Source organism: Onychostoma macrolepis, chromosome 25 (genome assembly GCF_012432095.1).
Source record: "Onychostoma macrolepis isolate SWU-2019 chromosome 25, ASM1243209v1, whole genome shotgun sequence".
In the NCBI taxonomy this organism is placed as follows: Eukaryota; Metazoa; Chordata; class Actinopteri; order Cypriniformes; family Cyprinidae; genus Onychostoma; species Onychostoma macrolepis.
The window spans coordinates 21,387,326-21,412,851 of record NC_081179.1 but is presented as its reverse complement, the minus strand read 5'-3'; the positions used below and the strand labels follow the sequence as shown (position 1 = coordinate 21,412,851).

The 25,526-nt window shown below is 38.7% G+C and overlaps 2 protein-coding genes across 2 annotated transcripts in view; one reads left to right on the top strand and one right to left on the bottom strand.

Annotated features, from left to right (window-relative positions):
* mafb (MAF bZIP transcription factor b) overlaps positions 1 to 8,216 on the top strand; it is an 82,622-nt gene extending 74,406 nt beyond the window's left edge. Inside the window, exon 3 of the mRNA XM_058767521.1 lies at positions 7,937 to 8,216. The gene's annotated coding sequence lies outside the window, so the exon portion shown is untranslated. The remainder of the gene's footprint in view (positions 1 to 7,936) is intronic.
* Positions 8,217 to 8,408: 192 nt separating this feature from the next.
* wwox (WW domain containing oxidoreductase) overlaps positions 8,409 to 25,526 on the bottom strand; it is a 228,993-nt gene continuing 211,875 nt past the window's right edge. The window contains exon 9 of the mRNA XM_058767518.1: positions 8,409 to 9,235. Within this exon, the coding sequence (XP_058623501.1) occupies positions 9,044 to 9,235 (192 nt within the window). The 3' untranslated portion in view covers positions 8,409 to 9,043. The remainder of the gene's footprint in view (positions 9,236 to 25,526) is intronic.

The window sequence follows — 25,526 nt, the reverse complement described above, 5'->3', positions numbered from 1 at the left end:
CCCCATGGTCCAACTTTCCAGTTCTTCATGATTTACTGGATATAAAAAAAAAAATTTAAATATATTTTTACGCACAATTTCTGCCCAATAAAATATTTTAGAGCTTGGCAAATGTATATTCATAAAATGTATAAAACTGCCCATGGAGTTATCAGAATGTATATACTTTTCCAGGTCTAGAAATTAGACTTTATTTATCACCTTATATATTCAGCCTTTTTTTAAGACAATGGTTCTTCAAAGAAAAAGGTGCAATATGTCTTTTTTAGTGGTTTTAGCTTATTTAATGCTTGTTCTGTCTTATTTTAAAGCATTTTAACTCATCTTAATCATTTATTATTATTATGATTATGATTATTATATTTTACTGCAATTTAAAAATTTTGTAATTTTTTTTATTAAGATTACTGTTGCAAGTAAAATTTAACAAATAAATAAAAATAAATAAATACGTTTGTTTGGTAGTTAGTTACAATTAGGAAGTTATCTTTTATATTAAAATCCATCATACAAGTTTGTTAAAAAGCATATATGTGTGTGTGTGTGTGTGTATATATATATATATATATATATATATATATATATATATATATATATATATAAATATAATTTTTTTGTCTCTGATCATGTTGTACCAAGTGTGCCGGACCACAAACTCATGCCTCCTCAGAAACAGTCACATGACGGCAGTGAGACTGGAGTGTGTTGAACGTGTGTGTGTGTGTGTGTGTGTATGTGTGTGTGGGTGTGTGTGTGTGAGCGAGCGCTCCCGTTCACACTGTTCAGTCTTGGTTGTTCTCAGGTGTGTGTGTGTGTGTGTGTGAGTGACCTTGGAGTGGCGGCAGTGCTTAAACAGTGTGTCAGCGAGTGTGTTGAAGCGTGTCTGTGCCGATTATGAATGTTTCATTACTGCCACCTCAGCCTTTAGCTGTGAGCTTTCCACTAAAGCACACTGACAAATCCTCTTTCTTCTCGCCTTTTTTACCTCCTCTCTCTCTCTCTCTCCCTCTCTCTCCTCGATGGCCGTCTAGCTCCTTTCTCTGCGCTCGATTTCAGGTACTCTCGATTTTTCTTTCCGCAGTTTTTCCGCCGCTCTCTCTCTGATGAATCTCCAGACAGCAGGGAATAATTGTACTTGGGGCCGAGCGCTCGTTTTTCTTTTTGTTTGAAAGGCATGACAGGTAGACTTCTCCTCTGCTCTCTCCGCCCTCCCTTTCTCTCTTCCGCACAAAGAGCGCACAAAATAAGTCAAGGTTTACAAGGTCAACTCGTCTCGCGCTAAGCAGAGTTTTTTCACCCGCAGTATTTCGACTAAAACGTCAAGAGACAGCGGAGATAAATTTGGAAAAATGTCCCGGCGCAGGCGGCCGTACTTTACTCTGATTTCTGCCGCTTGAAATTCTCCTCTGAATGAATAAGAGAGCTTGTTATCTTATTGTCTTATAATAGCAGGCGAGCGCTAGCGCACTTCATCATGCACTGCCCTGTTGAGTGTGTAAAAGTATGTCACACACACACACATGAAGGGGAAAGAGGGGCACAGCAGATTAGTATCTTCTTTCTGGGGTGTGTTGAAACTCTCCCCGCATTCTGAAAGGTTTCTTTGACGACAGGAACTACTTGCGCAAGACCTTTGATATAAGTTCAGCTAAGATCTCTCAAAGGCCTTGTTCAAAACCAGTAAAACTGTCTATAATCGATCTAATCGTTCATATTAGCAAAGTTTTAGAGCAGGCCTCTAAGTACTAAAGATTGTGTTCTTTTTATACACAAATGATTTACCCAAAAATAACATTTTATAAATTATTATAAATGAATGCAGCAAGTGCTGTCATCCATACAAACTGAAAAAATTTAATTAAATAAATAAATATAAAAAAAAAAAAAAAAAAAAAAAATATATATATATATATATATATATATATATATATATATATATATATATATATATATATATATATATATATATATATTTATATCATTAGTAGCAGTATTATTATTGTATTTAATAATAATAATTTGTATTTAATTTTTTTGTTTGTTTTATCTTTAAAACCTTTCAAGTTCTCCACTGTATTTTTGAGCCAGGTGTATTTTGAATGCATTTTTATATATTTTTAATAATTACTATTGTTTGCAAGCAAGTGAGTGAGTGAGTAAATAAATAAATAAGCAAAGATTTCTGAAAGGCCTTGTTCAAAACCTAATTAATCTAATCATTCATATTACCAAAGTTTTTTTTAAAAGCAGACCTGTAAGTAGTAAATTGTTTGCTCTTTAAAAAAAAAACAATTTTCACTCAGAAATTGGTAGTAAATTTCACAAAATAATTGGCAAGTAACATTGAATTAAACAGGAAATTTCAAAAGTACAAAGACTGAAATAGTACTTTCTTGTAAAGCTTACTCCAATAATAAACCTTGACAGTGTGAAACACACAAAGAGATATTTAGCAGAATGTTCATGCTGCTCTTTTCTCTAAATCAGTGGCTGTCAAGCTCTAAAAAAGCACCGTAAAATGAATCCATATGACTTATTTGCTATATTATAGATTTGTGTGAGGAAAAGACTGACATTTACGTCATTATTTGCTGAAAACAATTTTTTTTTTTGGTCATTTTTTTTTTTCTTGGACTGAACATAGCAAGCTGTTTTCATTATTTTAAGTCTCACCCACAAACTTCGCAAAAAATAGATTTACTTACTGAACAGAATATAAACGTGTCTCCTATAAACAGCGTCAGAGTGTGTACTACCTCTAAAGGAATGTATTATCTAGTCATAAACTTCTCTCACAGTCAGCTACTGGATTTCATAAAACTAACATTGACTTTATAACGGCTCTTAATAAATATTGACCTACATTTTAATCACATGCTAATCTCGAGCGCTGGAGAGGTGACAGTTTATGGATGGCCGTGGATCATAAATTTTCCAGGTCGCATCTCTCTATCGAGTGTATCTGTTCCTCCGAGAGCCGTACGATTGATCATATTCATTAAAAATATCTACACACTTTGGCATTTCACAGTCCACTAAGCCTGTGCAAGTTTAAGAATAAGATGTAATTATTCTCCTGCAGCCAATATTCATTTCAATGGAATAATAAACTACTTGGATTAAAAGATTACTGCGCTTGGTTGTGTTTTAAACAGGCTACTGTGTGTGTGTGTGTGTGTGTGTGTGTATCTAAACATTTTTCATTTAATATTTTAATAATAGAACAACTGATTACAGTATAAATGGGTCTCAATTTGGTTCTTTGGCATTAAAAAGTTTGAAAAGCCCTGCCATCGACAATTTTATGGCATAAGCACATTTTGTGTTCAATGCATTTTCCCCTCTACTTCCTGTTCGTTTTGCATAAATAGGTTACTGAAATTGTTTCCAAAACACTAAAATCATATTCTTTTTATATTTTTAGCAGCATATTCACCAATAAGTGCTTCTCTAGCCAGCTGTCTCAAAGCTCTCCTGTGCTATTAAAATCGTGTTTCACCGCAACCCAGGCGTTTCCAGAAACCTGCATCCATGCCACCGCTGAGCATTGTTTAAAGCCATGGGGTATTGTGGAATAGAATGAGGTCGACCAATCTTTTCAAAACTAATTATAATGTTTAAAAACCTAAACACCAGAAGCAATATTGGGCCAATAAAACGGAATTAAAAGCTCATTTCTGCGGGGTAATTGCACCACGCAGTGCTGATATTAAACACCTGGCATGTGGTACAGCTCTCCAGCCTGTCTGAGCTTTTCACAGATGTGCCGCCCATCCTGGAACGGGAACCGGACGTGTCCGAATCCAAGCGAACAGGTCAGAGAACAGGCATGCAGTGGCAGACGATCAGCTGCAACGATGGCTTTGTTACAGGACATGATGTCATACTGCCTCTCTTCCCCTATTTAAACAGAAAGAGGGAGCGGGAGAGTGATACAGATTGAGTGTGTCGTTGTAAATGGGGGTAGATTAAGCGGATATATTGTGAGTGTTCAGGGAAAGGCTTTTGGTTACAGCCAGGGCTGTACATACAGGAAGTGATGCAGACATATACTGGGGGTCAATGTGAGATCCGTTTACCTCTGAAAGTCACCTTTTGTCTTGCATCACTACACTGGCCTGTCCTGGACAGGACCGTATAATGCTTCTCAGTGTATCAGTAACTCTGAAGTTCTTTAGATTACGGTTTACCTCGGAAATCCGGGTGTATTTGCGTTCTTGCTGCTTAGATGGTACGCACCACAACCAGACAGTTATTTCAAGCTAGACAGAGAGGAAAGCAGATAGAAAGGACCAAAGTTAAGTAATTAATGATATCAGATCTTAATATTGTGGTATTTAACGTTGTTATAACACCCAGAATTTGAATGAATTGTAGTACTAAGGTAAATGTAGAGAAAAGGTGTATGTCATGGTACGTGTCCAAATTAAATGACTGTTATCATGTTTAAAAAGCAGGGTTTTTTTGGTAGTTGTATGTTGCTGTGAAATAAAACTATGATTTATGCTAGATTTGTGTAAACAAGGTGAGTTGTTGTGTATAAATTTTGGTTTCCAGGATCAAGGCCGGCCTTTGAAAAACAGCGCACTCGCCCGGCGTGCTGAAAGAAAAAACATTGATTAACTATCAAATGATTCCAATACAATGATCAATAAGGCTCCGTTGAAGAAACTAGAAAAACATCCACTCATGAATCTTCCAGTGCCTCAGACACAAAGGCCTTCTTGGCAGGACATGCATGGTTATAGAAGCGGTTGAGATCATTTTTGCAGGTTTTTGCACAGCGTCTCTCTGGGATTTGGGAAAAGACAGCATGGATTACACAAGTTTTTTACTTTAAAGGGGTCTTCTTGATTTGTAGGATAAGATCTTTTTGGGATTGACCTCTACTTATCTGTCTGTCTTCGCCTGACTAGTCTCGCATAGCCAGACCTTCAGACTAACGGCTGAAGGTCTGGAATCTTCGGTAGCTTTCATTGGCCAAGGCCCGCCCATGAGGCCGTTTGACCGACATGTCAAACAACCAATCACAGTTTGTTTCGTTCAGCGTCACGTTTCGGGGCGTGGAAATGGCGCCACAATAACAGACTCTCTGACGTATTTTAAATATTCTATGCCATAAACTTAATATTTCACATACTTTTTTGGGAAACTCACCCCTGATCTGAACTCTCTAGATTCCCAACCAATGACTAGTTCCCAGATAGCTTAACCCTGTAGTCTAGTTGCATATTTGGCTAATAAATTCTTGCAAATCTGGATAAAAACTAGTATTTCCAAGAAATCATTGGGGCCAAACTCGGCACAACTCTGGAGGCAAAGCTGTTGTTTTTATTATATGCGAATCTATGCCTTGAGGAGAGCAATATCACCAGCGTCTGTCTAGACCCAGCTGAGCATTTGCTCCTCCTGCTGGGGAGGCAGAAAAGGGTCATAAAACCCAAATGATGGCCACCCAGACTTCCCCGAAGGTAGAGAGGCTAGAGCAGAGGATGCCAGCCAACACGGAGCCAACAGTTTTCCAGAAGACCTCGAGGCGGAAAGCTCAGATGCCCTGTCACCTGTGGCACACTGTCAACATCATTTAGTGCATGTTATTATTGGGTATTGGGTGCATTTAAGACACATTTAGAAATCTTTTGTGCCCTTATTGTAGGTCAGACGATTGTCAATCTTGGCCAAGTTGCTCTGTGTGGCTATGATGAAGAGTTGCGATTCTCTCAAAGCTTGCTATTGTCACCTCTATAGGTCACAGATAGTCGAGGTGGGTAAGAGATGGAAATCAACGCAAAGATGTAGTGCAGATCTACCGCTCCTATAGTAGATCTGCGGATAGATGCTCTGATCAGACATCTTCCTTACGGTAGGGATAAGCCGGCACCTTTATCTGTTTGAAATGTGCTTCAGCGCTAGACACTAAACATAATATCAGACATTGCGGATGTGTCCTACAAGAATCCCTCTAGTTCCAGTGCCCCCTGAATAAGACCTTGCGGAGCAGTACCCTTGTTGAGACTGGAAACTGGAAGCTTTCCTATCTATGTTCAGCCATTTGCAAACAATACAGTATGTGACACCTGGCTGGCCCAGAAACACTACATCTGTGTTCCCACTTTATCTCCCGTTATCCAGGATCGGGGCGGTCCCACCGGTTCCCACACATACACAAATGGTTTAGTGCCACTTCAGGTTTACATGCCTCACATCATTAGCTATCCTCCCTCAATCTCAGACAAATAACAACCAGTCTCTCCTCTACCTCCCCCCCACCCAACTCTCTTTCTCTCCCTCCATCAGGGGCCCATTCATTACACGGTGACACTTTTACTGCCTCTACCTCTCCCAGACCTCTCTACCTCTCTGGAGAGAACAGATAGAACAAGAAAGAGAGCGCGAACAGGGAAGAGACTGAGTGGAACCAGAAATAGAGTGCCGCCCCACCTCCAATCCCACACATGCTCAACTCGAAAATACAGAAGGAAGAGCTTGTTTGTTTATGAGTGCCATAGTTTCGTCTTATTCCTTGGATGTACAAGGAACACCTCGTCCATCTTTCGGTATCGTACCCCAATCCATGTGTGCAATTCTGGCATTGCGTCATGGTCTCTTTATACAGTGTGTGTGTGTGTGTGTGTGGAGCAAACACAGATAGGCCACCTGCACTGAGAAGGGTATGCCGTCTACATGTACATTACACAACTCTGTTTGTTCAGGAGAGTATGTACTCTGAGCATTACACAACCGGTTCTTCATATCACATGCTGGGTTGTGCATTTCTCACATGTTGGGAACAGATCAAGCTTATATTTAGCACATATTTTGACACACTAAACCAGATCTGTATTGCATTTGTGTTGAAATGCCGTCTGATTTTTTGGTGTGCTAGAGTTGCTTTTATCCTCGTCTGCTAGTCCAGGTTATTGATTCCATTGGCCGCACAAGCGTGAAAGGGCGGGACATGACTCCTTTATGATTGGTTTCTTGATGTGTCAATTACTCTGTTGGAGCGAGTAATGCGTGTGACAGGCCGTTTGTTTATGGAGTTGTTCCGGGTCATGGTCAAAGCCTCGCTAAACACACAGGCGAGGAAGGGTTCAGCTCATGTCACTCCTGGGAAACTCGCTCACGCCTGACGCACAAGGAGATTTCTTTGTTTAAATCTCAAGAGAAGTGCTCTTCTCTGGGCTTGGAATGTAAAAGACTCATCCTAATTTAGTTATCCCAATGTGCACATTTGTTCACCACTTACAATAATAAATCTAAGTAGTGTATAAAACATTTTGTACTGTATGTTGAGCATGCATCATTTACTAGTAGTGATGTCTATGAACACATTTTTTTAACCAGTTCTTTTCAATGATTTTGTTGAATAAATTCTCAATGCATGTGCAACTCACTCAACTTTCAAGGTAGTAGCTGTGAGGTCAGTTTGACGGCGTAACTCAATATTTGACGCAATCAATCTAATGTGATATTTAACTATATTTATTAATATTCGTTACTTAAAAAAAAATCATGAATGGATTTATGAATTAATGAAGAATAGGTTAATCATTTTTTAACTTAAATTGACTCATCTTAAACTGATACGATAAATTAATCAAATTCAATAACTTAATTTCTCAGCACTATTTGGTAACACTAGTTTTACGAATATAAAACAAATATATATATATATATATATATATATATATATTTTTTTTTTTTTTTTTTTCTGAGTAAAATGTGATTTTTAATTGACTAAAAATCTTTTTTTTTTTTGGTTTTGTTTCCCCCCCAATTGTTATTGAAACTAATTATCTGAATTAGAGTTTGTATGTTAGAGGCTACCTTCAGTAAAGGCAGCTAAAATATTTAATCTCACCAGCCATATACAATGAATACGTTATATCATGTTTACATTTTTAAATGAATCTCTTTTTCTCTTTCTTTACAGACAGTGTAACACTGGAATGCTTCTGGCTTAGGGTGACCCACGGCTCCAAGACTGCCACAAAGCACAACCTCTCCAAAATCCACCCCTGATGAAGACAATGATGAGGAGGAGGAAGATGATGGAGGATTGAGAGAAATCAGAAACCCTTTATCAACCTGAGTGCCATTCCTCAGCCTTACCCACAATCCCCATCTACTGACTCTACCCTGATTTTACAGTCAGATGTCTCGCCAACAATGAAAAACTAATTAGGAAAGCCTTGAAACATCCCTGCATGCTTGATGATGCAGTCCAGACAATAAAAGGAATTCAAAACGGAACTTCCACCAGATATTTCCAGACCACATGGACTCAAACTCTTTCTGTCTCTCTGCCACTGATGGCCCTCCGGTTCTCGTACCAGATGCTGTTTTATTGTACTTCACATTAGCCCAGCGTTTTATAAAAGGTGGTTGGGAGGCTCTAGCCAGATGGGGTAAAGAAAGACAACAGCATTCAAATTCTTTCAGAACAGCATCTTGTGTATATTGTGTACAGGATATGAATACAGGCTTATTCTTAGCAATGTGAAGACACCATGTTTGTAAATAGTTCACAAATTGTACATTTCCTGCATTATGTCTTTGTAGGTTACACCGTTACAACATTTATTCAACATTTTTATCTGTACAGACGTAAAGGTTGACATTGATCTCAGAGTATTTGTATTCCGTAAACATCCATTTAAACCACATAGACCCCTCTAAAGACAACTCAAATGTTATTGCTTGTTAAGGAGACATTTATAGAGCGATCTAGACCTAGTTAAACCCTAATGCCGGATTGAGTGACTACGCCTTAGAGAACGAGAGAAACACAATTGAATTGCATCTTTTCGCTGTCTCTCTGCATCTCTTTATCTGCTGTAGAAGTCCCAGCCCGTGTGGTTCTAGTTTCCGATTCCCAGATAACTTCCAAGCTTGATTGCCAACGTCCTTGTACAGTTTAAAATTGCATCTTCTCATCTTTTTTGCCCCCTTCAAACAATGATTATCTTATGCCTGAATCCTGTACGTAGCCGTGACGTTCATGTAGGTGACCCTGCGAGGATCGCGGGGCCAGGAGGGGTCAGAGCACCTGAGGGGGGGTGGATCTCTCCTGGATGAGCCTCTCGCTGAGTTCCCAGAGGCTGAGGGCGGCCGTGGGGTCCTGGGCCTGTGGAGAGGGCAAGCAGCGGAAACAGTTGTTGAAGTACATCCCTCCAATACCCTCCAGCTCTGGAGCCACGGCGCAGTAAACTGTAGTGGCCGCTCCCTGTTGCTGTGGAAACAAAAATGAAAATATCAGAATAAACTGAAGCAACGTGAGCAAAAATAAATACTGTTGTTCTTGTATGGAGCCTAAAGAACTGGGTGACGCTCTTCAAAGGGTCGGGGCAATACCAAAGACACTTCTAACCATCTGAGACTTGCTTTTTTCCCCCTTAAAACTGATCGTGAGATGGGGGGGAAGTGCTTCACAGACTGTCAAAAGACACCATGGGATAGACTGTGAACTTGTTCAAATGGAGTTCTTGTTGTACTTGTACATCGGACATATGGCTGTCAACAATCTGCATGCTGTCATATAGGTACCTGCCAAATACTAGTCTAGGAACCACCGAGATAAGCTGGTTTCATGGTGGAAGTGTTCAATTCTGGCAAGTTCTATAAAAGCTTTTAAGGTGGACTCAAACCTCATGCTGTCTGAATGCTGTATCTTCTCTAGGGTTCAACAGTTAGCAGAAAAAAACAAGCGACAACAATAGCAATGACATGCACTTGCCATTATCTCCTCTATAAGTAGGAAAAACAGGATATAATATCTCAGAAACTGGAACTGAGAAGCACTCAATTGGCAGGTTTATTGTATATCTCTTGTACGCCTGCCAAGAATCACAGACAATGATCAACACACACACAAAAACAGTATAGTTGTAGATACTGTACATAGCAGAAAGGAAGTGCTTTGGGGAAGTCTTGTAAAGACGACTGTGGGGCAGCCTGCCAAAACTGTCCATTCATCTCATGTCAAAGGGATTTCTGGATGTCACCGAGTCAATGGGGACTTTCTGTCATTGCTGGAGAAGGCATCTACATGTACACACACACACACACATAAACACAAATTTAAATCCTAAACAAGGGATCCAGCACAAAGATATCCAATGGAAGGGTACCCAAGTTGGAGATGTATACCCCAAATCCCAGTATCCTCTGTAGCGCATGCATAAACAGTCAGGCCCCATGAAAATCTCTGAAGGGCTGTTCACACTAACAACGATTTGCAGCAACAAAGCAACCGGAAGTCATTTGTTTTAATAAGAGTTGTCGATTTGACACGACAAAGACCATTGGCAAGTTCAAATTAGGTGAACACCACCAATGCAGATGCACAGAGACAACTACTGCAGTTGCTATTATGACTTTGGCAAACTCCAGCGTCTTAATCGTTTTCAGTGTGAACCCCTTTTAAGACAGGAAGCAGTCACTGGAATTACTTTTTTAAGATGTAAAGGTGAAGTCAAGGTGTAATTTTGGCACCAAACTAGCAGCTACAAGTGAAATTGTGAAAACAGTCCTCCATTGTTCGAAAAATAGTCACACCGTCTTCAATGTCACACCATTGGTTGAGTCAAAAGTTGAGATGTTGGCCCCCTCAAACAAACATTTGAGGATAAAAATCATCTGTCATACAACTAGTTTAAGATCATAGTGGTATCAGTGTTCAGCCACGGTTCAAAGGTCAGCCTAGCAATCCAACCCCCTCACGTTAATGAAGTTCTCATGAAACGTCAAAACCAATACGCAACACATACGCCCCCCAGTCATGCCTCTTTTAGTGTTTATTTCGTTCATGCCCTCGGGTTTGATTGTTTACACAAAAACAAATGACTCTTCACGTCTTACAGATGCTCTGTACTTTTCCGCATGGTCGATCAGCGGCTAATTGTCAGGGACGGTTGGCTATCCCGGGGTTTTAACTGTCTTGGAGAAAGAGGGATGAAGATTCAGAGGAAAAGAAAAACATGTCAGACAGAATTAGTGTTGACGTGCAGTTCAAATGTTTCCAGACTCGTCTCACAGAAGAAACCGTCCTGTGCTACTTCACACGCAACTCCTGCAGGAAGTTAACTTCTGTGAGATGCACATGAAATAGTTGGCCGCTTTATCTTCAAATAGTGCAGGAGCGTCTCAGATCTGAAAAAGCGTAGGGCAACGTTAAGGAGATCGTCTGGCAGACGTTTACAGGGACGTGCACTGATGGCCAACTCTTTAAACAGACGCAAATACACACGCATCGCAACAGTACAAAGACTTTGGCTCATTTAAGGAGCCAAATCAACAGCTGTAGCTCAAGCTGGCAAAGACTGTGACAGAACGCTTGTTAGATACACACGCACACACAAACTCGCAGGAAGAAAGCCAAGGCTGTAGTCAGAAATTCAGCAAGCGAACTTCACGCGCTCATCCCCATTTAACTCCAGTTTGTGTGTTTTTCTGTATCTGCATGTGTCGGACCGAGCGTCTTTTGAAGTACACAGATGCTGCATGTTGCTTTGGTTAGCGCGGCAATAAACATGACATCAAAAGGATGGATCTTTCTGGAGTCTTACCTGCTTTTGCAGTGATAAGTTAATACATATTTGAAGCTGGGAATATGAAAGGACGGAAAATGTCACTCAACCCCTCTAGCCAACCCAACGCAGTGAGTCAATATGCAAAGATGCACTTTATGGATTCACTGCTCTTGTAATTACATTTAATGTTGCCATATGCACAAAAAAAAAAGTGTTTAAAGCTGTGTGAAATTATTTCCCTGGTTATTAAGGTGAGATACTAATAGGAGAATCTGCTAGACTTGAGCAAATTGCCCACAATGCCTCTTAGCTTTCAATGAGCTCATTAGGAATAACAAATGTGCCCTGAAGCCCAAACCCAGAATAAAGGTTTAGAAACCATATAAATGGCCTGCAAGTATTGATTTTCATAATGTCCCAATATTTTACACCTTTATGGTCACATACGTGTTTTAAGCGTGTATGCTAATGCTAGGCTAGCAAGAGCTTAAACCAGCCTGAGGTGGTTCAGCTCATCTTAAACACCAGGGTGATCAGGCTGGTGTTTAACTGGTTGGCCATCTGCTCTTCTGGCCTGACCAGCTGAGAATTACCCAAAACCAGAGAATCAGATTAGCCCGACCACTGAAAACCAGCTTGGTATCTAACAAACCACTTCAGGCTAGTTCAAGAAGTGTTTTTTCAGCGGATTCTTACATGTTCTTCATGTGTCCTTCTTGTCACCTCACCTTGATTAGAATACAGTGCCCACCAGCTCAAAGTTAACGCTAATACACTTCTCACAAGCGCACATGCTCCATTGCAGCCGCCACTTGGTGCTGCTAATGCCTTCTGTAATGACGCACTGTGAAGACTAGCGTGACTGAGATTACCAGTGCTAATGGATGTGGAGTGTGATTTCAGCGCTGGCTAGCGTGCTGCTGTCCCTTAGCCAAACAATGGGCTAAAATGAATCCGAACCCTCTTCCAAATGCGCTTTAGCCCATTTCCAAAGCCTGCCTAGTCTTCCTAGTGGATGTGAGATGCAGGGAGAACACATGGTTAAATCCCAGCAGCCCCATATTAGAGCTGTGCCAACTGAATGGGGCTAACGCAGAACTAGCAGTTAGCTTATGCGACTTTATTACAGTAATCGCCATCTGAATTACAGCTTAACTCAGATACGCTCGCCGTACAGTCGGCTCGATTGTTCAGTTGGGGTTTAGTACATGTGCTTTATTAGAACTTTGAACATTGAATACATTCCCATCAAGCTTTCTCAGATGCATCCTCACTAAATATAGATCTGCGATTGATCCATTGAGGCTCTAGACTGGAAAACCATTTCCTTTATCCGTTAGCAGCGGGACAATAATAGCGTTTCTAACCATGAGCCTCCTGCTTTGGTGTATTTAGCTGAGGGAGATGGTGAGATTGGATTGTCAGACTGAATAAGAGAACATGGATCTTATTGCCGTTATGCTGAACCTCCTGGCACTTGACCCTGATGGGCCTTTTGGGCAGATAAGCTTTATGATAAAACGCATTAACATGCTGGACCAGGTACTGCTCGCATTTATCAAGAGCTCAGCCCAGAAAACAGAGATAGCGAGAGAGCTACAGATCAGTTAAAGCAGTGGTTATCAACTGGTTTCGCTTCAGGACCCAAGATTTATCATTGGACATTAAGTGACATCCCAACACACGACTACAACTCTCTGTCGTACAAAAGTCTTTTATGTTGCAATGTTTTATTCGTGGCTTCCCAAAGATGAGGATGAGGATTGTTATCTGCCTAATTTTGCTAGCTTTTACCAAGATAACCACAAATTTGATTGGACAAACGGCCTTTGACGCCAACAATTTTGACCCCAACATCGTTTTTCCTTTCTGTCCACAATTTGAATAAAAAAATGGGTTGAGAGCCACCAGTTGAGGACACCAGTTAAACACAAATCGCCAAAATCGTTTGATCATTTTTGCAGCAATACTAACAACCAAACCAAAGCAAATAAAATGAAGAGCAAAACTTAAACGCGTCCTCTTTCAAATATAATAAAGCCCGCAAATGGACATAAGATACTTCCATTCACTCCGAAGTCATGCAATAAGTCCATTTGTCACTTTTACGTGCATAAATAACTAATGTCTTCCTGTATCAAATGCAATTTTCAATATGAAACCTCATGCATACAGATCCAAATAAGTCATTTTGTTTAGCAATAAATAATTGAGATAACACCATGTCCTAACCAGGTGGAATACGATAAAGCAACATACTTGGTTTCTACTTCAGCGATATTTTTTTTTTTTTTTTTGTGCTAGGTAGTCCCGCCCACCGTGAAATCTCATTGGCCTAAAATCCTGCTCTGCATAAATGTATATTTACCATCAAATATGCTCAAAGTGTCTGGTTAGCGTGCTTCTTTTTGATTAAACGTTATACAGGTGTTTAATATTTCCAGAAAGGAAATTACCTACAATTTCACGCCTTCTATTTGTTAAACCCAGGAATGGCGCCCCCATCATGCACACCTGGTAAAATCTGACTGTATCTAGTGTACAAATTGTGATTTAATTCCTCTTTTACCATCAGTATTAAAGTCCTGTGCTGGCTGAGAATTTATAGTTGGCAGACATAGTTTTTTCGCTGTTAACTAGTACCCCAGTTTCCCTGTAGTGCTGGTGTCGCTCTACAGCCTGAACGGGCGTGATCCTTTTTCCATGTAGTTTCTCCAACACAATGTAGAGTATCTGTCATATAGAGCATCACGTTATAATCAGCAGAGAAAATCACTTGAAAATGCAAGTGATGACCTTACTGGGTAAGAGTAATATCCCTTTGTTTCTAGAAAGGTTGTGTTGAATTTTCTGTCATTGCTGCATGTAATAGGTTAAGAAAAATGATGTAAATTTTCCCGTCATTGGTCTCATGTTGTCGTGAGAGATCTGTCCACCTCCGCTGTCGGTTCCTCTGTGTTGTACATACATCTGTAAATATCGAACAGCTATGCATGCTGACACTCTAGCAATTGTTTCAGGTACTTTTATAATCAAAAACGCATATGGCATGTGCTAAAAAAAAAAAATAAGTGAATTGAGAAAAAGGAGCATAATAAAACGATTGGTCAAATAAACATGATCTCATAAACCGATGTGAAAAATAGTGATTTTTTATTTTTATTTTATTTTACTTTGTTTTTGGTATAAGCAATTATATCTTTGGCTGTCATTTCCAGTGTCTTTCCCATGTTTCTTGTTATCCTTCAGACATTTTTGTAAGAGGGTTGAGGCAAACACGATATCAACATGATATTGGGGAGGGAGGATGATCAATGTTAATTGTCTGGATTTTGAACCATGGCCCTTCATTTCAAAACCAAACTTCATATGCTCAGAATAATGATGTGTATTTTATTGGTATTTTGTTCTGTTTGTGTTAGTCTATTACGAAGTGTATCCTGGTTTTTTGACTGTAACAACCAAACAAAAGGCAAATGTCTTTTATTTCAGCACTTTTTTTGTACATATCTTGTATCTTGCTATATTCTATTATATGGCCATGCAGTGATTGACTTCAGCGATTCCCAAGAGTATTGCGATTAGTTTTGCCTCAGCCCTATGCAACGACCTGTACATTTATAACCAAACCAGAGACTATTCTATGAAGGAGATCATGGATCCAATGGAGGAAGAGGGACTGTTTTTTAGGAATGTTTATTTTCAATTCATGACGACCATGATAGTTGGAGGTGTCTGATTTTTAATCTGTGCTAAAGATATTTTAAATTTAATAAATAATCATTGTAACAAGATGTTCAGTGGTTTGGTTCTTTGCCATGATGTGTTTTTCTATTCGGATGGTTTAGCGATATTAGAGTAAATCGGTATATGTACGTCAGCTCTGGTCCAACTCTCCAGTTGAGTCAACCTCGTCATTGTGCCATGTAATTATTTCCCATATTACCCACAGTTCAGCACTCTAAAACTGGCAATAGACTTACAACAATCACTTGGACATCTGCCAGTGATGAGTAATTTCCCCCCCAAAAAAAATCCTGTCTGGAAGTTCTATTGAATTGCTGCAACCTATCTGGCACTTTCCATAAATAGTGTACTGATTAGTGTCCCGTTACTTTTTTTTTTTTTTTTTTTTATAAAATAAATATAAATAAAGGCACAATTCCTCTGTTCTTGAGACCTGGCATAACTGTTTAGCTTTTTCAAACACATACCATGTCACCCAGGAAGTGACATTAATTGGACCTTTGGCAGGTAAATTTTATATTTCCGCTTTCACAATATTTTTATAAATTGTAGCGTTGACAGCATTCTTCAAGCTCAATCAATCCTGTTACCATGTTATTGTAAGAAAAATATCAAAGATTTTTTTTTCCCCTCTTTGTGGGTGAAATGTGTTTTTCAGTTACAACAAACCAACATTTTGTCGCAAACTAACAAGCCCACATATATCGCCAACCACGTTTCCAACTATGTAACCCATTTTGGTATAAAGTGCATTTAAAATATGTTGCATATTTATGTATGCTTATATATTTATATTTAAAATGTAAATATGTATGTATGTTAATGTTAATACATTTACTTAATTTCTTTTTAAGTAGATTCAATCAAATTAAGACAAGAAAATAATTAAATCATGCAAAATATTATTTTACTGTGTAGACATCCAAATTCTTATAATCCTCTTATAAAACAAATGAAAACAAAACTAATCATATATATAGTCTGATCTCCAGAAGAGTAAACGTGCCTTTCACTGAACTTTTGTTAAAATAATAATAATCCCCTAATATCTATATATAATTATTCATATAAAACAAGCAAAAATAAATAAATAACATTTTGCTACTGAAGAAGGCCTTTATCCGAAACATCTGTGACTTTTTTTCCTCTATTATGAATTGTATTAAAAAAATAAATTAAAAAAACTTTATAGAGTGCAGACCATATTCTTATTGTTACATTTATCTTGTTCTTGACACGTAGTTGCTGGGAGTCATTTTTTGGGTGAAAAATTACAGTTTCACAGATCTTGTTTGTCCAGTTCGAACCTCCCCAATCCAAACCCCCAAAAGTCACATCTCTATCACAAAAGAGCGTGAAAAACCAATCCCGACAACATTTACGCAGTTTCTCTTTTTCTTTCACCTCTCTCTCCATCTGTTTTTCTGTCTTTCCCCTCGTTTTTGTTTACCTTAGCATTCAGTGGCGGTGCTCTCAGCGAGCCGACAGCTCATCTGAGCGTGCTCCGGCCAGCTGTGAGGGGGACACTGGGTAAAGAGTAAACAGCCGCGATGGCCATTCTTTCTGCCCAATGAACCACCAGAGAGAGGATTTACACCACAAAACACACTTCACAAACTCTGAACACACACACACCTCCACGGCCCGTGGCCCGAAAAACAGAGGAATAATGGTCCTTTCAGAGTGCAGGGGCTGAGATTGAACCATCTCCTCTCCCGAGGAGAACGGCGATAATGTACACAGTCATAGAGCAAACAGATGAAGCAGGCAGACAAACAATATGGTGCATCTACACTGAAACTGTGAATAGCCTGAACATGAACAGGAACGGACCTGGAGGTCAAGGCAAAATGGAGGTCAAGGCACTGGAAAAAGTAGATGGAAGAAAGAATAAACTCAGAAAAAAATATATAAATCAGAGCCAAACAAAGGATTAACCATTTGAAAGAGGCAAAAAGCTTCAAATTTTAAACAGAAATCCCAACACACAAGACGTCATGCAAAATATTTATTAACACAGTACCTATTTTTACATACTTATTTAGAGTGTATAATGTGCGTATATAATGTACATCATCTCCTACGTATATGAGCACCAGAGCTCAACACATCTGCGTCACAGCTCATAACAGATCACGATTTAAACTATTTAAACGCTAAAAGGTGAACAACAAAAACACCTAAACTGGACAGAGACATTTCAGTTCACTGTTGTCCTCTAACCGAAGAGAATCTCTCTCTTCACCTCCAGAAGGGAAGGATGGTAAAGGATGATCAATGTGCGTGCAAGACTGCCGGTGAATGAGGCTTGATGATTACACTCTCGTATTCTTTTGTCAGGGCCATAAGGTAGCAGGACCTTGCCCCACCACATGCATTAAATCCTATTAAAATCGCCTTCATTATAGCGGAGGCCTGTGTGTAATGGAATGGGGAAAGGCGCCCTCCGTCTCCCCCGAGTCTCGTTCTACTGATGGTGGAGCCCATTCCCACAAACCCATTCTCACTCTCTCAAGGGTGAGTAATAACATTCATGTTGGCGAGGTGTGCAGAGAGAGCGACCCATGTAGATTTCCACAGCCTTAGGACAACCAGCTCTTGCTATTTTATTATATTTCAGCTCTTTATTGTTTAAAAAAAATTAAAGTCCTCCCTAGACCACATGCTCAGAAAAAAGACAACACAAAATCATTTATAAATATTGATTTCCTTTTTGTTTTTGAAGTGTTCTTGCACCTTTTTTAATTTTTTTTTACGTGGAACACTTGTTTAACATGCCATCAAAAATAAATAGGGACCACAGTTGTCAGGTAAGACATTAAGTAAAATGGCTTAAATTTCAGGTTTTTCTGCACACAAACTATGGAGCAGTGCTATGGTGCTTTTTCTGTTTTTTGTACCATCACAGGCCCTAGTCCCTATCCACTTTTATTGTACTTAAAAGAGCAGCGTGAACATTTTTCAAAACTTCTCCTTTTCTGTTTTACAGTAGAAAGTAAGCCATGCGGCTTTGGAATGACATTTTTCGTTATTCATTTTAATAAATGGCCCTGTTATTTCTGATTAAAAAGTACATGTTGTTCTGAAGTCTAATTTCTGCAAAATGATATCACGTTGCTTCTTGCAACACTTTCGGAGTGCATTTTCAGTTTGATCTGAAACAGATGAATCTGACAGCGGTTGGTGTATGCATCACGGCAGTTTGGAAATGAAATGTCTGGTGAGTGGTGGTAAAAGGTTAATGCGCACGTTTGAAAATAATGTAGCACTTACATGAAACCCTACCCTAATCCCAACCAACAGTGTTAACAAAAGCAAGCGTGAGATAAAAACACATTTGCTGAAACATCCATGCCATTTTAGCCTGCTTCTCAGAAGTGCTGTTTAATCATGAATAGTGTTCCATGGGACTCATTTACCTGAACGCAGTGCTGAAAAAAAGGCTGGTTATGTGATGAAAAATTCTAAATGTATTAGTTTACAAATCATGCACTATGATAAAAGTGTTTTGAGGTGATTGATAATATAGTATTGTGCAAAGAACTGCGAAAATATTCAAAAATATGCCCCGTAATCATAATTCATGTGAAAAAAGAGAAGAAAACAAGCTGTTGGGGTTTTACTACCACTAATCTAACTTCTTTAAAAAGTGTTCAAAACAAGTTAAACTCTATTGACATGCTGTCTAATTACTCTGGAGCATCAGGAAAGCTGATAAAAACTGCTTATACATTTTATGTTATTACCAAATATTACATTCACTTTTTTTTTATAAATTTTTTTATTTTTATTTTATTTTTTTATTGGAACTGATTGATCGTAGGCCTCACTGATCTGAGCTTTCACGCTTCAATTTTGAGTGAATTTTGCCAACATTTTCACTTTTTTCACTCTAAGGTGCTCAGATCAATGATGCCTATTACTGATCAGTTCCAAAATGAATACAAAACCTTTACTAAATAAAAAGACTGAATCCAGTTGCTGATAATAGCATAACAAGAGCTTTACAAGCAATTTCTAAAAGTCCGGTCATCATTCAAAATACACAGCTACTTCTGAATATCCGCCAATGCAGAAAGATGATTTTTGCACACATAACGGTGTAATCATGACATCTACAAGCAGGGGCAAACTAGACCACACTAACCAGACATACCTCAACCCTTTGTAGTGGACAGATAAATTACTCATCTCTAGATACGAGGATCTTCAGTTAAATTTTACATTTCAGGTCTGACAGTCTCTATATGACACCAGAGACGCCTCCTGACCGCTAAAAGCGAGGTTGACGCAGGAAAAAAGGGCGCCTAGCGCTCAGACAGAGTTCACAGCGGTGTAAGTAATGGCCAATCGCTGTGAAAGAGCCTCAGAATAAAGCGCCGGCGGTCGTCCACTCAAAGCAAACACAAGAAAGCGAGAAAAGTGAAATCGGACACAGTCTGACAAATAGAGCAAGTCGGGAAATAAACCCAGCTGAAGTGGCAATCATTCAGCAGTCTATCCTGGCTCTCTCCAGGAGAACATCGCCCCGGTGCGGAGCACACCGCTTTCCGATGAGATGGAGCGCGTGTCAGCCGTCACACTCCAGTCCGAGATGAAGGGAGGGGGCCGGAACGGGACGGGATGGGATGGGAGGGGAGAATGAGCGTGGGGGTATTAGGACACGGAGCACCCAGGGGGAAAACGATTGGACTCGGAAGGACTTGTGCAGCCACTGTGAAACTATCTCGTTTTTATCTTTCGGAAGGACTTCCGAGGTGATCCGAAGAACGTAATTATTTTCAGCTAATAAAAGCAACATATGCTAAGACAATAAAAGTCCTTATTGGACATCTATTCATTAAAACGGGGGTTGTAAAAAGAGGGGAACTTTTGCATGCGGACGGGATTTAAAATGAATCGGGAAATCAGCTTAAAGCCGGGCGTTCGGCTGCGCTCTGAAATGAGCTGAATAAAACATAAGAGGGGTGTGGGTTTATTGGGCGTACTCGCCGCTCTCAAAGATCTTTGAAGGAGGAAGAAATTGGCAGCTATTTAACCCTGCTCATTCATTTCCGCAGAAGGTAATGACTGCGGGTCACCGGAATAAAGAAAGTCGGGGAAAAAAAAGAGTCCGGTCTGGTTGTGACTGCAGGTCTTTGGGGTTTGATAAAGGAGCTTAAAAGTCTCTCATCCTCTGCACCTGTGTCCACTTCAAAAACCCGCACTCATTCTCTCTCCTTCACTTAGACGTCATTATATTCTTTCCAAAAGAATATGTTAAAGTATGGCTGAAGGCACGATTTGATGATATTTGATAGTGCGGTATCTGAAAGTGGCTTAATAATGGGCCGGTGACTGCGGCACATAAATGTCCCCACGTATTTCACCCCAAATCTGAGAAGAAAAACTACTGTAAGAAATTATAGTTTTTATCTATACGCCTGCTTTTATTAGCGAGGAAATTAGTGAGGAATGAATCAGTTCATTGCAATGGACCATTCGAAAATTATTTAGCTATTCATTTCTCAAAAGGTCATTATTTTATGTATAAATACAATATTAATAGAGCGATATATTATTTATTTTATTAATGTATGTATGTATGTATGTATATATATATATATATATATATATATATATATATATATATATATATATATATATATATATATATATATTCATTCAGCTGAATTTTCAGCATCATTACTACAGAAATAATTCTAATTTGGTGATTTGCTTTTCAAGAAACATTTCTATTATTATTATCAATGTGTTAGACAATTTAAAAATAAATAAATAAACATTTTTGTTACTTGACAAAATAAACTGAACAGATTTTATTTTTTATTTCAGTTAGTCGCCAAGCCATTTTTTTATTTACTTTATCTCTGATATATAAGCATATAACTGATATAACTAATAAAAATGAATGAAAATGACGAAAACAAATTAAAGTGAAAATACTGTATATTTAAAAAAAATGATGTGATATCTCAGTGATACTAAAGTAACACTAGTGCTGCTTAATATGTTGAAAAGAAAGGTCTAAAGAGCAGCATTATTTTAAATAGAAATCTTTTGTAAAATTATAAATGCCTTTACTTTTACATGTGATCAATTTAATCAGCCCTTGCTGAAAAGTTTTTAATTCACGAGAACATGAGAAATTTGCCTCATACATGCAAATCAAAACAAGTACACACTGGCTGTGTTCAGCTTAGCACACTGCCACACTACTCTTATACTGTATACTGCAGCATATACTACAGTATACACCACAGCACACTTTTAATAAATTGCTTTTCTTGACTGATTATTTACTCAGACAGCCAATAGACTTTGATTTAATTAAAATAACCACATTTAGTTCTATTATAACAGGTCACTCTTAAGAGGATTAAAGGTCACACTTTATTTTAAGGTCCAGTTCTCACTTTTAACAAACCATTAACTACTACTTTTGCCTCAATAAACTCCTAATTTGCTGCTTATTAATAGTTAGTAAGGTAGTTTTTAAGTTTAGGTATTGTGTAGGATTAAGGATGTAGAATACTGTCATGCAGAATATGTGCTTTATATGTACTAATAAACAGCCAATATGTTAATAATAGGCATGCTAATAAGTAACAAGTTAATAGTGAGAATTGGTCCCTATACTGAAGTGTTATTGGATTAAAAGTGCTGATAATGTCACTGTGACAACAATGCAGTTTTGTAATGTTTGTTAAGGTTATCTCTGCATAATGCATGGTTTCCTTGTTATTTTAAGCAGTCGGTAGCAGTGTGGAGTGTATAGTGCGCAGTAAGCAGCATGCTAGTGCTCCATACTGCACACTGTAAGGCCCAGCGCTGGAGTTAGTGTGTGATCAGTGCACCTGATTGCTGTGTAATGGAGGTGTTGGGACGCTAGCGAGCAGCTCAGAGGCCCAGTCTAGCTAAGCTCAGCTCAGCTCAGTCAAGCCCAGCAGAACACAGGTGGATTAATAAGGCCAAAGACAGGTGCTCTCTCCTCCAGAGCGCACACCTCTATAATTGGTCTCATAAGACCCCCTGTGCTCAGAGACTCTGCTGCTGTCCTGAAGAATTCCTTCACACACACACACACACACACACACACACACACACACACACACACACACACACACACACATACACAAACACACACACACACACACACACACACACACACAGGTGTTAGAGAGACGACTAACACTCACAGTCTCTCATTAGCAGGGTTGAGGAGTGTCTACCTTAATAAAGTCATTATCACACCTGTGACTCTAAGCTGAGAGACAGACAACCTGAAAAAACCACACACACATATACACACACACACACACACACATGCACACACACACCTGAACAAAATGACTCAGAATAGACCTTCAAATGAAACTGTTATTGTTACGCATTTGAAACCGATTGACTCATATAATGCACAAGTCTGACATAATGCAACAATTTGCAAACATGTATTATATATATATATTTATATAATAAACTTCCTAAAAAAAAGTGGAATTAAATTAAATATATTAAATGGTCCTCATTCATTAAACACAAACACAATTAATGTATGTGTAATTACTTTTAAGACAATTGTAGCATTTACTTGTTTATTATGTAATGAAACCGTTCACCACAAAAATATTTATTTATTTAGCAAACAACTTGTGTTTCACGAATGTTACTCAATAAATAAACACACACACACACACACATACACACACACACACACACACACACACACACACACACACATAAATATATACAGTAAATAAATAAATTCAACAATGGTCTTACAAATTACATATACAGACAGTTTGTTTTGTGAATGAGGCCATTTTTTATATAAATTAAGATGTTTTTAGGATAATGTGTTTTAATTTTTTTTTTTTTTTTTTTTTTTTGGGTTTCCTTGGGCACTTTTTGTGATCGAAATAGTGAAATAAAAGAGAGGAAATGTAATCAGGTCACAATTGAACCCACATTTCCTACATAAGCACAATATCTGGTGCATGTGCAGCAACCACTGGCCCACAGTTCTGACAAAATTATTTAACTAAATATGAAACGGTTTTCTGTGCGTAAAAAAAAAAAAAAAAGTTAAGGAACATTCCCCCAGCACATTTTTAAGAGATTATCAATCTATTTTAAGAGTTTTGTTGTCAAAAATAAATAAATAAACAAACAAGACCAAAACAAAAAATCTATTCTTTATGTTTGTCTTTTAGCAAACTGGTTAGTACTGCTGGGTGGCCATCATATGCTGTAGTCTTTTCAGATTGTTACAAAAAAGCTATTTTTGTTCAGTTTTCAATTGATTTTTGTTGCAAAAAAGAATGCACTTCTGACACTGTTCCTTTCCAAAATATAACCATCAATCTCAAATTCACACCAGTGGCCGTGCTAAACAAAACTTTCATTAATATGAATGACTTTTTTCAGCTTTTGACTTGAAGGTAACAAACTAGCGCCGCAGCAGAGCGTGGAATAGTGGAGTTAATGAACTGAGCAAACAGATTATTTTCCAATAGCGAGAGAGAAGTGTTGACACAATACAGTACAAACCCGCTGCAGAAAGAGACGGTTCAGCGTGATTGTCCCGCCACAATAAGATCATCTCTTACTGACAATGGTTAGAGAGGCCTACTGAGACATATATTATGCGTTCCTGGTATTGCGTGCTGGTTAGATGCTTTGTACTGATGATACAATTACACGGAAATTCAAAAGAAAATAAAGCGAACAGCTATCAAAATAGTATCAAAAATGAAAATAATGAAGCTTCCTGTGCGCCAAACAATAACGAGAAAAGTTTGCGCTCTTTTCTATCAAAAGGAACATTTATCCGTGAGCGTTTTGATTATTACACTCTCATCACTTGGCTTTTCCTTGTCTGCTCTCCCGAATCTTTTCTCGTTTCGTGGGTCCGTGGAGGTCGTTGGTGGGACTTGATCTTAAATAAAAAAGTATTGCTGCACCATTAAGCGCGGATAGTAATGATATTAATTTGCCAAGACTGTGTCATTTTCACAGGAGAGCAACTAGCAGAAAACATTATGAAAATGTCGGAGAGGACTGGTAATTGAGTTGATTAGTGTGACCTTGGTTGGGAAGGTAATAGAGGGGCGAGTGAACGAAGCGTGCGGGCTAGAGTTATGACCCTCTCTCTCTCTCTCTCTTTCTCTGTCTATCTCTCCTTTAGCTCTGTGAGGAGCAGGGTTCGCTATTTGTTGGGGGTGACTGGGAGCGGCGGGCGCTCGCTCTGACAGAGTAATACGCCGTGACTAGCCGAGCTTGTCGTGCTACTTAGCGCTTTTTCCCGGAGAGTAATGAGGGTGCGAAAAGAGGGGCTCTGTGCTCGTTGTAAAGGCCTGGGCCAAGCCTAGCGCTGGGATTAGCCAATTCAGAGCCAAAAATGAAAAAAAAAAGCTTTGCATTTAGAGTAGATTGCAGAGAGCTTGGGTACGGACAGCAGAGAGAGCGAATCCATAAAAAATACAAGACCAACGGAAAAGTGTCTAAATGATTTAGCTATTTGTCTATATTTGTACAAATGACAGCATCCTGTTTGTTTCGGTTTCTAGCATCATATTTGTGGACAAACCAGACTCACAGACATTTATGATATTAAAATACACCAATACAAAGAGCACATTACTATTTTTCTTGGCCTTTTCATCTCGCACCCACACAAAACCAGAAGCACCGCACAAAAAGTTGATGTTTGCATCATTGCAGCATCGGCCAGAGTAGCTGCTGCTGCTGCACAGAAAAGTGGTTCACTTCTGTTTTACGACTTTTATGGGGTAATGAAACTAATGAGCTGATGCCCAACCCCCTCCATTTCCTCCACGCTGACTGTGTGTCTGTCAGGAGCAGCTCTGAGTCCAAACGGCAGCCATCAAACCCGTACAAACCTGTACAACCTGGGACTGTTTCCCAGTCAATTCTCAATCCTTTATAAGCATATAACATCCCTAAAATATTACTATATTTTAATAATTATATTATATACTTCATATAATATTATATTGTATAATTTTAAAATATTAAATTATTTTAAAAATGATAATTATAAGTAAAGGGTGTTCTTCATTAACATGATAAAATAACTGTCATGTGCAGCACAGAGTGGATTATTGCTTTTATAAAGAGTCAAATCCATCCATTTTATAGTGTTATCATCATCATGTAATCATTTTACATGCACTTTCATGACATGACTAAAACGATTCAACAATAACAGTAGGTCGATAA